The following is a 16,603-nucleotide window of genomic DNA, read 5'->3' on the forward strand; positions in this document are numbered from 1 at the left end:
TGGCTAGCCCAGTCACCAGATATGATCATTATTGAGCATGCCTGGGGTAAGATGGAGGAGACATTAAAGATAAATCAAAGGCTCTTGGTGAACTCTGGGAGTCCTGCAAGAACAAATTCTTTGACATTCCAGATGACTTTATTAATAAGTTATTTGAGTCATTACAGAGATGTATGGATGCAGTCCTCCAAGCTAATGGGAGTCATACACAATAATCAGTCTTTTTCCACTGCAGCATGACTTTATATTCTAGACTGTACATTATTTCTCTTAAGTGACGATACTTTTGTCTAAGCAAAGTCAGACCTTACTGTCCTAATTAAATAATTAAAAATCAAGACATGATCATATTTTATTTAGCTAAAATAAACATAATCTAGAGGCCTTTGCCTTTCATATAAGCCACTTCTGATACCAATGATCAACTAGAAGTCAATTTATTATTAGTTGTTCATAAAACAAGACAAGACTTTTGTCAGGTGGTGTACACACACACACACGCACGCACTCACACACACACACACACGCACGCACACACACACACACACACCCTTAGTGGTTTATTTCCTGTTTATCAGTGAGCAAGAGAACATTATGATGTGTTCAATCTCACTCCTGCTGATTTCTTTTTACACTCTGCCACTCCTTCATTCATCATCGTCATCGAAACATGCCTTCATACTTCGTTTTTCTCACCTGTGACTATTTTTATCAATGGTCTGTCACCTTCTCTGATGGGACTGAGAAAGTTGTCATCTCCATTTGTTTGGCCCGGTTATATCAATCTTAGTTTAATTGAGTTAGAGCCTGAGTGTTTTTTTCCATCCGAAACCACATAAAGCAGAGGAATTACTCTTTACTGCCACCTGTTGGCTGATTTAAGCATATTTTTTGTTTTATTAGTCTAAAGAAAGTACTTTTATTCTCCTATACTTATTTTATTTAGATAGTAGTACCTTCATTATGTAGTTCCATGCAGAATAATACAAATGTTTGCAATGTATGAATATCAAGTCATTGAATGTATTCAATTAGTATCCAGTCATTAGTGCTAGTTTATAAAATATTGGTCACATTTTACAATAATGTTTCATTAGTTAATGCTAGTTAATGTATTTATGAACCTGAGTATGAACAACACGAGTATAGCATTTATTCAGTTATTAAATTCCTAGTTCAGCATGTATTAACAAATTATTAAATTACAAATTCATGCTTGTTCACATTAGTTAATACACTGTGAGTTAACATGAACTGTCACGATCACGAGCAATCTAACAACTAGAGATCAACGGTAAACACTCACATTCACATTAACGGTTTATAGACTACAGATCCCAGTCATGCAACACACACATTCACCTGCTCCAAGTCACCATTGATTAGACACTCACAGCTGAAGCTGCTTTTGCACTGATGCACTCTAAATACAGCACACTAACACACAGTTGTTGCTGAGTCTTGTCATCTGTTTAGTGACATTACAACGCGGTTTCCTTGCCTTGTCTTCTTTGTTTTGAATCTTTGCTTTGCTTTGTTTGATCATTCCTGTATGCTGCCTGCTTTCTGACCATTTGTATGCTATTTCGTCTACGACTCTGGATTTCCCTCATACATCTGTTTGCTCCTGTGTTGATCATTGTTTGCCTGACCATTCTGTTAATAAAATCCTGCATTTGGATCCTCCCCCCTGTTGTCAGTGTCACACTTCCCTTGTTACACTAACAATGAACAACTTGATTTTTATGAATTAATGTTAAGCAACTTGAAAAAATACTCCAATGCATGTATTGTTCACTGTTTATTCACATTAGTAAATATATTAACTAGCACATCCTTAAGTGTCACCACAAAAAAATCTACTAGTAAAAATAGGAATAATATTCACAATATTCAAATTATTCTAAAAGTCACTACACAGTAGCTGATGTCTGATTTCCATAGAAACCAATGGCAAACAGTTTGAATTTTTTACCAACAGAGTAGTTTCTAGTCTACATTGAAATAAGTATTAGTAACTAAAGTATTTCGGTCACACTTTATTTCGATGGTCCATTTGTTGAATTTAAGTTACATTGCAACTAATTCTCATTAGATTATAAGTAGACTGTTAGGTTGGAGTTGAGGTTAGGTTTAGTGTAAGTTGACATGTAATAGCAAAGTTTCTTATAGTCCGTTAAATGTCTTTTGAAGGAGCAGTATCAACAGACATTAAGCAGACAGTCAATGAATACTAAAATGAACCATCAAAATAAAGTGTTATCAGTAGTTCAAAGGTAAAAGTATATAATAAATAATAGCATCTAATAATAAATACCAATATAAAGAATAAGTTGTAGAATATAACACTAGTTTGCAATTAATATACTAAAAGCTAATGAGTACTGCGGGTACTTAATTGAAAAGATTGTGGTATCTAAAATAAGTTTTTGCAGCATGAAAACAAACTAGTGCTATATACAGTAGATTAAAGGTGGCATTTACAGTATGGCTCATTATATTGCTCAGTGCTGTTTCTGGATAATGTTGACTTTTTGTAGGTTACAAAGACTCTACATCTTAAATAAGGTATAGCATTTCTTGGCTTGTTATTCAAACAACTTAAAGAGATTGCTTGAGGTTTATCCTCTTACGTCTGATGTTGCGAGGTGCTGTCCAAGCAGGTGTTGCTGAATTGTTTGATATGAACGGTAAACTGTAAATTGTGAAGTAAACAGTGTTTACTTAATCCCAAATTAATTGTAATGTTGTATAAATTTTTCACTCATCAGGGAAATGAATCTTAAATTTCTTTGATTATTAATATGCAGGTTATTGAACTCACATTTAAACGAGGACCATGTTTTAAATCTATTCTCAATTTTTTTGTTATGTTCTCTGTAAAAGGGAAACTATTTTGAAACATAAGATAATTAGGAATGAGCTCAGCATCAGTTAACTAAAAAATACCCCGCCTAAACCATGCTCTTAAGTCTCAATCTGTAATCCGTAAAATCTGAGCATTTATATGGCTGCTATGACCAAACTTCCAATAAAATAATCCCTTTAAATAAGGTAGAATCTTTTCAAGACACATATTTAAAATAGCCTAATTAAACAACGGCTGTACACTACCTGACAAAAGTCTTGTCGTCGATTCCAGTTGTAAGAGCAACAAATAATAACTTGACTTCAAGTTGATCATTTGGAAAAGTGACAGAAGGTAAATTTTTCTGATGAATCATCTGTTGGACTGCATCCAAATCATCACTAATACTGTAGAAGACCTATGGAACCCACATAGACCCAAGATAAGTTTAGTAAAGAAAAAATCATGGTTTGGGGTTACATTCAGTATTGGGGCATGCACGAGATCTGCAGAGTGGATGTCATCATCAACATCCTGAAGTATCAAGACATTTGTGTTGCCCATGACATTACAAACCACATGAGAAGGTAAATTCTTCAGCAGGATAGCTTGCCAGGATTGGCCAGCTCAGTCACTAGACATGAACATTATGGAGCATGTCTGGGCTAAAATGAAGGAGGAATTAAATTAATCCAAAGATGAAATCTTAGAGTCTTGCAAGAACGCTTTCTTTGCCTTTCCAGATGACTTTATTAATAAGTTATTTGAGTCATTGCAGAGATGTATGGATGCAGTCCTCCAAGCTCATGGGAGTCATACACAATATTCATTCTTTTTCTACTGCACCATGACTTTATATTCTATACCGTACATTATTTCTGTTAAGTGACAAGACTTTTGTCTAAGCAAAGTCAGACCTTACTGTCCTAATTAAATAATTAAAAATCAAGACATGATCATATTTTATTTTGCTAAAATAAGAGTAATCTAGAGGCCTTTGGCTTTCATATAAGCCGCTTCTGATACCAAATGATTAACTAGAAGTCAATTCATTATTTTTTGTTCCAAAAATTTTGATAGGCGACAAGACTTTTGTCAGGTGGTGTATATACAACTTAAATAGTTTTATTCATAGAGCTTTAAAAAAAAAAAAAAAAAAAACAGTAATAAGGAATAGCTAAAAGTGATTCAGACCAACGGTAAGAAAGTATAACTTAAAGAAGGTATACTTAAAATAACTTTGGAAATACATATTAACAATAAGGTACACCTTAACATACAACTTAAGAATAATGTAGCCATAAGAGGTATTTGGAAACACAATCCAGATCTGTGCTGCGTCAGAAATTTCATATTTACACTCTATATAGTACGCTAAAAACAGTATTTGAGCCGAGTAGTATGTTCAAATTCATAGTATTGAAAATCAGTATGCGAGATAAACCTGGATGACCTACTTCTGCCTAGATTCTGAAGTGCACATCCGATGGACACTATGCTATCCCAGTGAAGTGATGCAACTGATGAAGGTATAGGTAATGTGATAATTCATGAGTTCCATTCATACTACTCACAATCATACTATATAGAACATACTTTTCTATTGGTTGTGAAGTAAATTCAAATTCAAATATAGTACATACTTACATAGTAGGCGATTTCAGATGGAGCACTGATGTCATAAAAGCAAACATTTGTCCATAATGAATCAAGTCTTCAAGAGCATGTGCAAAAAATACAACTTTATTTATTGAAACTAAAAGCAGTCTGACAAGTGTTGAAGTGTCTTTAAATACTCAATATAACAAATATTTAGGGTGCATTATATATTTTGTTCACACTATTTTCAAATGGACGGAACAAAATGAAGCAGCTTCAACTGGAACATTTGAAATACCAATGTTTCTCTTTGGAAACGTTTCATAAAATATTTAAAAACATGATGTTGTACAACAAACTGAGGAATGTTTGTGTCACCAAAGTTTCTAGTGGTAAGATGAGTTTGTATCTTTCACTCAGATACTGCACCGGTGTCTGTGCATGTGTGTGTGTGTGTGTGAGAGAGAGAGAGAGACAGAAATAGATAGAGAAAGAGAGAATGTGTTGTGTTGGGGGAGATCTTAAGGCCAGAGAATAAAAGCTAGGGAGAAAAACAAGAAAAGGAACAAAAACTATAAATTATAATAAACATAAATTTCAAACAAGAGAGAAGAGAGGAGAAGAGTCAGTCTTACAGCACAAATTAGCACCTTTTGCATTAATAATTCATTTCAGAATCGTGTATTTATTTAAAATGATGGGTCAAAGACTAAAAGGGGTTTGTAATTGTAATTTCTTTGTTCTTTCATCATTAAAAATTATATATATATATATATATATATATATATATATATATATATATATATATATATATATATATATGTATATATATATATATATATATATATATATATATATATATATATATATATATATATATATATATATATATGTATGATATAAATATATATATATGTATATATAATGTATATATATATATATATATATATATATATATATATATATATATATATATATGTATATATAAATGAATAAATAAATGAATAAATAACAAAATAAATAAAATGGTACACTTTAAACCACTGTGTTTGTTATATAATTTAAAATACAATTAAAAATATTATTTCACATATACTTAAAAAAGTACATGTGAAATATTTAATTTTCACATAAATCCATATTTATTATGTTCATAAAAGTTGTTTAACACATTAAAATGGCCACTTTACTTGTATATAATATGCTTTCTATGTATATAAAACCCCTTGTGTACATGTAATTTGATGCAGGCACCAAAATGGAACATCTCGTCTTTGACCCATAAATATTTAAGCGACATCTATCTAGAAAGATAAATACGAGAAAGAGAGGCACACATTTATACACACCTTCTCTTCAATCTCTTTGATTTGTCTTCTCTGCATGTCAATCTTATCTTCAAGCTCCCGGATCCTCTGTAAGCCAAATGTAAAATTACTATATTATACAAAAAGAGATTGAGATGTTTTCATTGATTTACGTTCTTTCAATTTTGACTTGCTTCAGATCAAATAGCATTCAAACCAACAATTCTGCTATTGTATATGGGTGGCATGCATGGGTTCTCCTAGTTTGCCGACCTATTTGACCATAGAGGTTGTTCCATTTCTTGAAATAAACTTCCCATACCATCCGTTACTAAATAGAGCCCATACTGTAAGAACAAAACATAATAAAAACTCAACATGTGTGTACAGCTTGATTAGCAACGTATTGTGTTATAGTAGCACAACAGTCATGATTTTGTATCTGCACCTTGGATACAGTGTAAATCCTGTTTTAAATGTGTAGACTTTGTAAATTAGAAACAGGATAAATAGTTGGACAACAGACTGTCTTCTGACCTTATTGTCTTATTCGCTTCCTTTCATTCTGAGTCATAAGCAAACAGCTTTTTATTTAGCTTAATATTAAAAACTAGTATTTCCTTATTATATTACTTTCACTATATAAGCAGTGTCATAAACACATGTGAATGTAAAGTAAGTAGTTTGACCGGTTAATGCTGTTTGTTATTCCCAATGATTTTCCCCATAGAAACATTAATCGAAAGTCCTAAATCGATCCCAGAAAAGAGCTTACTTCCACATTGTAGCAGATAATGTGATGGATTTATTCTGCAATACACCAACTTATCCAGCAAGTGTTTATGCAGCGGATGCACATCCAGCCACAAGCCATCTCTGGGAAACACCCACACAAACATTCACACACACACTCATACACTACGAATAATTTAGCCAACCCAATTCACCTCTACCACATGTCTTTGGACTGTGGGGGAAACCGGAGCACCCGGAGGAAACCCACGCGAACTTAGGGAGAACATGTAAACTCCACACAGAAACGGCAACTGAGCCGAGGCTCGAACTAGCGACCCAGCGACCTTCTTGCTGTGAGGCGACAGCACTACCTACTGTGCCACTGCTTTGCCGACTTAATTTTTATATTTGCTAATTATAAATGCTAATTGTACTCACTTTTTTTAAAGTTAACTAATCCCTTTTTACAGTGTCAGACTGTTTTAGTTCTCTGTTTTCAAATAATTACTGTAATTATCAAAATATTAAATATATAGTGCTTTATTGAGACTGTAAAATCTACAATTATAGCCTGTTTTTAATTTGTCTGGAAGAGCAGATTTATTTTACTGTATGTCATTTTGCTAGATACAGAAAAGCTGGGGGGGGGGGGGGGTGTAATATAATAAAGGTGTATTGGACAAAAGTGTTCGGTCAACTTTTATTTTAAAAAGTGAAAAATTAAGTCAACTTAACAGTTTCAAGTTACAATGGATTTACTTACTTCATTTTTGTAAAGTCAGTTGCTTTTAAGGCAATTAGGTTACTTGCTTTAAGGAACGAATCACTTTTTACAGTGCATGGTCTAAGTTTAGTTAACTTAAAAGATTAAGATTAAAGATTATACTTAAATATTGAAGTTGACTCTCACATTCACACACACACACTAGAGATGCGCGGATGGGCTATTATTTCATCCGCAACCGCATGACAAAATTCATCATTCGTCCGCCATCCATCCGCAGTAACATTTTTGACCAATTTTTAAAACCGCACCCGCCCGCCATCTGCTGATTGGGCTCTTTATTTGAATGGCTTATTCCTTTTTATTATTAAATGAATGTTTCTTTATTGATCATTATAGAATAGAGAATGACTTTAATGTAGACATGCAGTTAATCCAAACGTGCAAGTCATTAATTGACGACGCTTTGAAGTGACGCTAAAGATACGAGGACGTGTCTTTTCACTTGATTCGATTCCTCGGTCCTTGAGTCTTTTCCTTGCGTCCTTCCCTCGTATCCCGGTGGGGTGGAAACACGAGGAAAGAAAGCAAGGAAAGGAAACGAGGATGCACAAATAAGAAATGAGAAGCACCCGAGCTCTCAGAATATCAGCAGTGAACTCCGTCTCCAATCGGCACACAGGGACAAAATTAAATAAGTAGCCTAAATTAAACGCACTGTACTATACAACTTTTTTTATTGTAGCCTAATAGAAAACGCATTGACACATCATTTCAACGTGCTGCTATTTAGCCTACTACTAAATGCCTATTTCACTTTATTTTTTTAGTAAATAGATAGAATAATAAGACATTTACATTATAGCCTAATAATGTTTACATTTGTAGTTGTCCATAGCAACCCCAAAAACGTACCTGCTTGCCTTGCACATCTAATTAATGGGCACAGTTTTTCGACTATTTTTTTATTTATTATTTTTTATTTTTTACTGTGGATGTTATTGAGCTTGTAGAAATCGGAAACAACACCAGTTCTGCGACACAGATGAACCTTTATTTATATCTCTATCAGACAATACCTATTTTATATGCTAAAAGAAACAGGCAGTAAAAAAATATTAACATAAATATCTTAATGTAGGCATAGGCTATAGTCGCATGCTTTGGCAAACAGTTGAACATTTTTTTTTATAAAAACGTCATATCGTGCCTAAGCCTTATAGGCTCAGTCACCCCCACAATTAGAAATTAAATTAGAAAAATAGATTTGCCATCCCTCTTTGAGCGAACATAAAGTCTACATAAAGAGCATAAAGAGAACTAAGACACAAAACTAAGACACTGAAAAGAGAGCAATCCGAACAAATGTGTTTTGGCTTTTTTTGCAGATGACAGATCCTGACCTGCTGTGCAGACTGGAGGAGCTCCATGCGCTGTTGTAGGACCAGTGTGTCTGCATGCCGGCTTTGCCTAAGGATCTGTCTCCGCACTGCATCCATCGACTCTGCCAGCTTTGCCCGCTGTCTGTCACTCAAACTCTCGCCCACACAGCTGTCTGGATCCTGCTGAAGCGCTGCATATAATGTGGCCTCCAGCTCCTGCACCCTCTAAACACCACAAATACACATGTAAAAACACCGTAAAAATATACACAATAAAACTGTCACATGTCATTCACATGATTCACATTTACTGTATGTGCTGTCATGTTTTTCTTAAGTCTATTAATATGATTTAGCATAACATTTTTGTTTATATTTATTAGATTTGTTAAACCAGAAAAAACTTAATAATTTTAACATATACTTTATTGGTTTATTAGACTTTATTAAACCCAAAATTACTGTAAAAGACTTACTAAACAGATTTGCTACTATTCAGATTTTTTAAGGTAGACATGAAAACTTCTATGTAGCCAGAATGCATTAAACTGATTTCTCATTTGAAACATTTCTAACTAACTAACTAACTAACTAACTAACTAACTAACTAACTAACTAACTACTATAAATAATAACATTTTTTTTTGTTTTTCTTTGCAAATAATATAAATGTCACACTCGTAGTACTGCGATATGGCAGTACATGTATATCAGCAGAGTGCCTTAGTGTCCCAGCAGTGCCGATATACAGCCATATCACACTACAATGAATGTGATAATGTTTATACAACAGTTCAATGGCATAATTGTGTATATAGAAAAGGAAATCAAACACGGAGAGTCTCAAAAACCCCTTTGTATGAGAAACTACTTTCTTCTGCCATTCATTCACCTCTTCAGCATACCGTCAAAACAGCAGAAACCTTTGCCAATAACAAATGTCACTTTAGAACTAGTATTTGAATGATTCTCTTGCATAATGTAGAGTCTTGTATTGTCTAAGTGATGAAAAAACATATGAGCTTGGTCACATAATAAGATTTTAAAGCTGAACTGCATAAAATGCCATCCGTCTACAGAGATCTCCTAGTAACTAGTTATACAGTTGATAAATCCATAAATCGACACACTTCTAACATTTTTTTCTCTATACATCAACACAATGGATTTGAAATTAAACGAACAAGATGTGCTTTAACTGTAGACTGTCAGCTTTAAATTGAGGGTATTTCCAAAACAGGTAAATTGTGTAGGAATTACAACAGTTTGCATATGTGTCTCCCACTTGTTAAAGGACCAAAAGTAATTGGACAGAATAATAACCATAAATCAATCTTTCACTTTTTAATACTTGGTTGAAAAAACCTTTGCAGTCAATTACAGCCTAAAATCTGAAACGCATAGACCATCACCAGACGCTGGTTTTCATCTCTGGTGATGCTTTGCCAGGCCTCTGCTGCAACTGTCTTCAGTTCCTTCTTGTACTTGGGGCTTTTTCCCTTCAGTTTTGTTTTCAGAAAGTGAAATGCATGCTCAGTCAGATTCAGGTCAGGTGATTGGCTTGGCCATTGCATAACATTTCACTTTTTTTCCTTCAAAAACTCTTTGGTTGGATTTGCAGTATGCTTTGGGTCCTTCTCCTTCTGCACCATGAAGCACTGTTCAATGAGTTCTAAAGCGTTTAGCAGAATATGAGCAGACAATATTGCCTGAACACTTCAGAATTCATCCTGCTGCATTTGTCAGCAGTCACATCACCAATAAATACAAGAAAAGCAGTTCCATTAACGGCCATACTGTACATGCCCAAGCCATGATACTACCACCACCATGCTTCACTGCTTAGGATCATGAGCAGTTCCTTTCCTTCTTCATACTCTTCCCATCACTCTGGTACAAGCTGATCTTGATCTCATCTGTCCATAGGATATTGTTCCAGCACTGTGAAGGCTTTTTTAGAACTCTAATCTGGCCTTCCTGTTTTTGAGGCTCACCAATGGTTTACATCTTGTGGTGAACATTCTGTATTCATTCCGGTGAAGTCTTCTCTTGATTGTTGACTTTAGCACACATACACCTCCCTCCTGGAGAGTGTTCTTGATCTGGCAACCTCTTGTGAAGGGTGTTTTCTTCACCAGGTAAAGAATTCTTTGGTCATAAATTACAGTTGTTTTCTATGATCCGCTGGGTCTTTTGGTGTTGCTGAGCTCACTGGTGCATTGTTTCTTTTTAAGAAAATATTCCAAACAGTTGTTTTGGCCAGCTAATGATGGCTTGGTCGACTGATAGTGACAGCTCTTTGGATCTCATCTTGACAGTTGACAGTAACATATTCCAAATGCAAATAGCACACTTGAAATGAACTCTGGACCTTTTATCTGCTCATTGTAATTGAAAGAAAGAGGGAATAACAAGCACCTGGCTATGGAACAGTTTAGAAGCCAATTGTCCAATCAATTTTGGTCCATTAACAAGTGGGAGGCACATATGCAAACTGTTGTATTTCCTACAGCAGTCACCTGATTTGGATGTAAATACCCTCAAATTAAAGCTGACAGTCTGCAGTTAAAGCACATCTTGTTAGTTTCATTTCAAATCGATTGAGTTGATGTATAGAGCCAAAACTGTTAAAATTGTGTCGATGTCTCAATATTTATGGACCTACAGTAACTATAGATGTTTTTTTTTACTAAATACATGACAAGTTCCCTGCTGAGCTTGCCATTTACAACAAGTTTTATGGTGTTACATGGAAGTTAATTCATAATATAGCATAATGTTTTTGTACCACTAATGCTTCTCCTCTGGTTATAAATATCCAATAGTTACACTGCTACCGTACATATGGTCCTACCAGTTGGGCATGATCCAACGCTTGCTTTCTGTAGTCAAGTTCCTCTTCCAAGAAGCCTTTCTGTTTACTGAACAGCTCCTGTTGATAACATCAGTACACCGAGGTCAACGGCAGCAGAACACACTAATGATACATTTTTAATCGACTGTCATCAGGCCTCATCTTTCACTAGACAGGCTGTGAGAACAAACAGTTCAGCACATTGATCTCAGATGGCAGAAGCGGATGTTCTCACCTTCTCGTTCTCCAGATCAATCATCTTCTGTGTCAGCGCCGCTTCAGTGCTGTCGATCTGCTTCAGCCACTGCGCTCACACACCAAAACAATAAAACAAAACTACTGCCAACATAATAGACATCTCATCTTTAGAGAATGAAGGAGAAGATACCTTTTCACATAAAGACAGCACAGTGCCCGCCTGAATCACCGTCACCTGCTCTTCGTTTCGCAGGTTCTGTCAGGTAAAGGAGAAAAGTGAATTTCTCCATTGTGAGATACAAGACAAACGAGTAGACAACAGCCGAAATGTACAATTCTTACCCCATTATCCCCAAGAATGTCAAGCTTTTTCATGAGGTCAGGAATGATGACATCCTAAACCAAACACATGTGAAGGTTAACAAACAATAAATGATTTGTTATCGCACAGCACATGTATGACTTCACCAGAATTGCGAGTATACATTTCAAGAATATTCCATTCATTTTCCTTGAACTGGATTGATATACTGTACAACAAATGTGTAATTTACAAATTATTAATGTAAAATCATGTAAAATGCTTAAATATGATGTAAAACATTTGATTCAGTTACTAATTACTGTTGACATTATTGTTAAACTTCTTAAACTACAGCATGTTTCACCATTTTGTGCTGTAGCTCAAGATGCTAACCTCAAGCTAGATACCACATGACATCTCTAAAACTGAATTTTACGCATTTTTCATATTGCTATTAATAAAGTGAATGAAATATCACAATAACATACTGTAGTTGACAGGTAATCAAACAATTTTTGCAATGTAAACATTTTATAAGAGAAGAATAGCCTAAATGCATCAAATCAGATTACACAACATCATCGGAAGCAGGTCACATGCCTGTGTTTTACAGGCTCTTATCCCAATGTAACAGAGTTGACCAGAATGTAGAGACAAACATACAACGCATATTGTTTTTTTTTATAACTGAAATAATACAGAAAATATGTTTCATGCATATTTTTATTAAACCTTAAGTAAACACATAATACAGAAACCAATTAGACTTAATCACTTCAACATAGCTGATGCTGAATGTGTGATTCTGGAGGCAGAGACAGTCAAAAATAGGCATAATGAGAGTCTCAAGGTAATATTTTCATGAAAAATGTCCCTAAATACACAGTAAAACATTGTTTAAAGACGAATAACCATAACCTGATAACATGGAGATGTAAAATGTAAACGCAAATCTCGCATATGCAACTCTGTCAAGTATGAAAGTTTTTGTTTTAATTGTATTTCATTTTTTGAACCTTTGTTTTCTTGGCTTTATCATCAGTCTCTGTTTTTCTTGACAGACTATATGTTATATTTGTGTGTGTGTGTGTGTGTGTGCACGGGTTTTTACCTTAACACCCTCTTGTTGGCAGTGTAGCTGTAGACTACTGTTGTTTTCAGAGGCAGAGATTTGCAGGTTAAAGGCAGGAGAACGGCGTTCCCTTTCCTATTGGTTAAACAAAGAATTGGTGGTGAAATATACAAAGTATTCATCTCTGCTGAGAAACTTTTAAAGAAAGAGCTTACCCTAAAATGAATAATTTCTGAAATTGTTCATCCAAAAGTAAAACTTTTTTCTTAAGTTGAAATCTTTGTCAACATTTTCAAAAAGATCCACATACACTTTTTCAAATCCGTAAAGTTGGTGTAACTTAAGCTTTTTTATCACGCAAAATAATTTCAATAATATTACAGACCTCTTCATTTCATGATGATCTTAATTTGAAATGCACCTTAATTTAAATACTATTTAATTCTTGTTTTAATAATCATTGGTCCTCCAAAAAGGTACACATTTTTTCTAAAATGATGTCTAACATATTGTAATACTGTAGTTTTACTGTAGTGTGTTATTTGATATATAATTTCATAATGTGATTTTTTATTTTACATTTCCTGTTAATAGTTTAATCAACTCACATATGTGCAATGACATTTTTTTACGTTATACATGTAGAAACAATATGTCACATATATAGTATATTTTAGTTGTCCATAAATACAGAACAATGAGCTGAACCTTTCAACCATATTCCAGGGGCAAAAGTATTATGAAATTAAGTATTCAACACCTACTTAGTGGGTAGAAACATTCAAAGGCTAAATTAATTTAGTCTAATATCAATTTAAACTATATTCAATTCAAATTTCTGTCAAAGTATTTACCTAAAAAGCACAAATTGCTAAATTATAGTTCAAACTTGTTCAAATCACATTAAATGCAAAGATATTATGAAACCGAACGTACACTGTGTATTTGACTGAACACTGGCTCTGTCAAAAATTGCTTAAGGTACCACTTTTGTAAGTTGCAATTTGGATAAAAGTGTCTATTAATGTGTAAATACGTGTAGACACCTCTGTCTGTGTGCATCACATGAGCTAACTGTTATAAGAAGATACACGATGAGAATGTTTTAGATGTGTGAAAACAACCAGAAGAATGGTGTATATGAACACAAACTTTTAATTTCTGTCAGCCAGCCGCAGGGCTTCCAGTTCATTGTCATCCCATACAAAATTGCCACGTTTAAGATCTGATTTCTTTAAAAACAGTGATTTTTACTGCCTGGCTGAGACATGATATGAAGTGGGTATCAGACCAAAGAAGAAGCATTGCCTTAAATTATATTTTTCTGCACCATACTTTTAAAACACGGAAATTAATTTGAAACAAGTATTTTCAATGGAGTTTCTGCGCTAGTCTGCTGCTAATGACGCCGCCTGCGTCTAAACATTTTTTCATCCCTTTTTACGCTTTAACAATCAAATAATTGTGTAAGTCTATTTAACCGATTATATTTGAATTACATTACAGCATCAATGCTGTAAAAGGAACCTTATATAACTGAAAATAGCCACATAAAGCTTTCACCAGAAGTGTATCATTGGCTGAAAAACACTAGCTGTGCATACAGTATATCCCATTGCAGACTGCTGAATGCCAAATTAATACACTTTTAAAAGACTGTGACACACTTCCAAATGCATTTTCATTTAGGTAATTGCTTACATTTTCTTAGATCGACACCAGGGATGCTCAACTCTGTTCCTGGAGATCTACCTTCCTTCAGAGCTCAGCTTCAACCTTGATCAAACTTATTTTAATTACTCACACCTGAAGTGCACAATATTGAGAAAAAAAATATGGCTACTTTCATCTCATGTTTTACTTTAAAGCCTTTAATGCTCTGCCTAGATGTTGTGTACATCACATCTTCAGTTACTATTAACTTTAAGCAACTGAAAAATATGATCAAATCAACTGATCGAAGTGTGTACTCGATTAATGTTACATCAAATATTTCCACTAGATGTCGCTGTGTTGTGAAATTGTTTACCCTAAAAAAATACCATCAGGCTTATCACTTCATAACACTTTTAACGATTTAAAGACTATTTATGAACGTATAATAATGTTTTATTTACCTAGTGTTATGTCCTAGAATGTGTTTAGTATTATAACAAAATTTGGATTTCATTTGGATTTCAAACTCAATCAAAATAACCTTTTGAGTTCATTGAACTTGTATTATGTTTACCTAACTTAATTTTATAACTTGCATAAGTTATAAAATTAAGTTAGAACATGATTAAATTAGTTTAATAAGTTACAATAAGCAAAACATATTTGCTGTAATGACTAAATGATCATAATTTTTTTACAGTGTGAGTATTAAACAGGCTTGCATGAAAGGAATTATAGGTTTTTATTATTTATAAAAGGTCACGCTTGACGATTCTCGTAATTAAAAACCTATTAGGTGTGACCTTTGCCTCAAACTGTTTTGCTTCAATAAAATTTGCTGCTTATTGTTAGTTAATAAGGTAGTAGCCAAATTCAGATATTGGGGAGGATTGGGGATGTAGAATAGGAACTTGCAGAAAATGTACTTTATTAAACAGCCAATAACTAATAAAAGTCATCCTAATAGGCCCACAACGAATTTGCAAGCGCAGAAATCCGCAAACCTTTAACCCATGATTGAGTCTATTTTTTACTTGTGTAAATGTGTGTAAATTTCAGTAATATTATTGATCATTATGAAAATCTTCAAATGTATTATGTATAATACAGTTTGTAAAGTAATATTTTAGTACATATATTATATGAGATACTTGCCTTGTTTACCAAATAAGTAGATCTAATGGTCTATTTGCACAGCTAGTGTTTTTCAGCCAATGATGAATTTCCGATGAAAGCTTCATGTGACTTTTTAATTTCATGAGGTTTTTTTTTTTACAGCATTGATGCTTTAATGTATTATATTGTTAATGAAATATGTATTGTCTCAGCCAGGCAGTAAAGATTACAGTTTTTTTTTTTTTTTTAAGAAATCAGATAGATCTTAGACGTAGCGATTTTGCATGGGATGACAATTAACCTAAAGCACTTGGGCTGGCTGACTGAAATTAAAACTCTGTGTGCATATAACCAATTGGATTTGTTTTGTAAACATTAAATAAAAGTTAAAAATGTGTTGTTATTTTTTTTTCATTTCACATATTTAGTTATAATACTCCCAAAATCATTCAGCAAAAATCCACAGAGTTTGTACAAAATTCTCAGCAGAAATAGCAAAAAATGTCTGCAGATTCTGTCTGGCCCAATTAATAAGCAACTTTAACAGTTAGAATTGGTCCCTTTACTGAAGTGTTACCAAATTAATATACATTTTACTGAATCTCTCTTTAAAAAAAAACACACATTTGCAACTAAATGATTTGGCTTATACAAAATAAATGAATAAATAGACAATATTTAGTCAAAGTTTTCATTATTGTAATAAAATTGCAAATAAAAAAGTTAAATAAGTGTAGTGCTATAATCTTATATTTCAACTCTATTACTTCTAAAAGATCACGTTTTGTGTAATTTCTACAATAAAATA

The 16,603-nt window shown here is 33.6% G+C and overlaps 1 protein-coding gene across 4 annotated transcripts in view; it reads right to left on the minus strand.

Annotated features, from left to right (window-relative positions):
* Nucleotides 1-4,575: 4,575 nt before the first annotated feature.
* jakmip1 (janus kinase and microtubule interacting protein 1) overlaps nt 4,576-16,603 on the minus strand; it is a 66,519-nt gene continuing 54,491 nt past the window's right edge. For all 4 annotated transcript variants that reach the window (XM_073921773.1, XM_073921774.1, XM_073921775.1 and 1 more), the window contains exons 14-21: nt 13,063-13,158; nt 11,990-12,043; nt 11,838-11,903; nt 11,685-11,753; nt 11,450-11,527; nt 8,617-8,820; nt 5,797-5,862; nt 4,576-5,019 (exon numbers count right to left, since the gene is read on the minus strand). In XM_073921773.1, the coding sequence (XP_073777874.1) occupies nt 4,969-5,019; nt 5,797-5,862; nt 8,617-8,820; nt 11,450-11,527; nt 11,685-11,753; nt 11,838-11,903; nt 11,990-12,043; nt 13,063-13,158 (684 nt within the window). In that variant the 3' untranslated portion in view covers nt 4,576-4,968. The remainder of the gene's footprint in view (nt 5,020-5,796; nt 5,863-8,616; nt 8,821-11,449; nt 11,528-11,684; nt 11,754-11,837; nt 11,904-11,989; nt 12,044-13,062; nt 13,159-16,603) is intronic.

Source organism: Danio rerio, chromosome 14 (genome assembly GCF_049306965.1).
Source record: "Danio rerio strain Tuebingen ecotype United States chromosome 14, GRCz12tu, whole genome shotgun sequence".
Classification (NCBI taxonomy): Eukaryota; Metazoa; Chordata; class Actinopteri; order Cypriniformes; family Danionidae; genus Danio; species Danio rerio.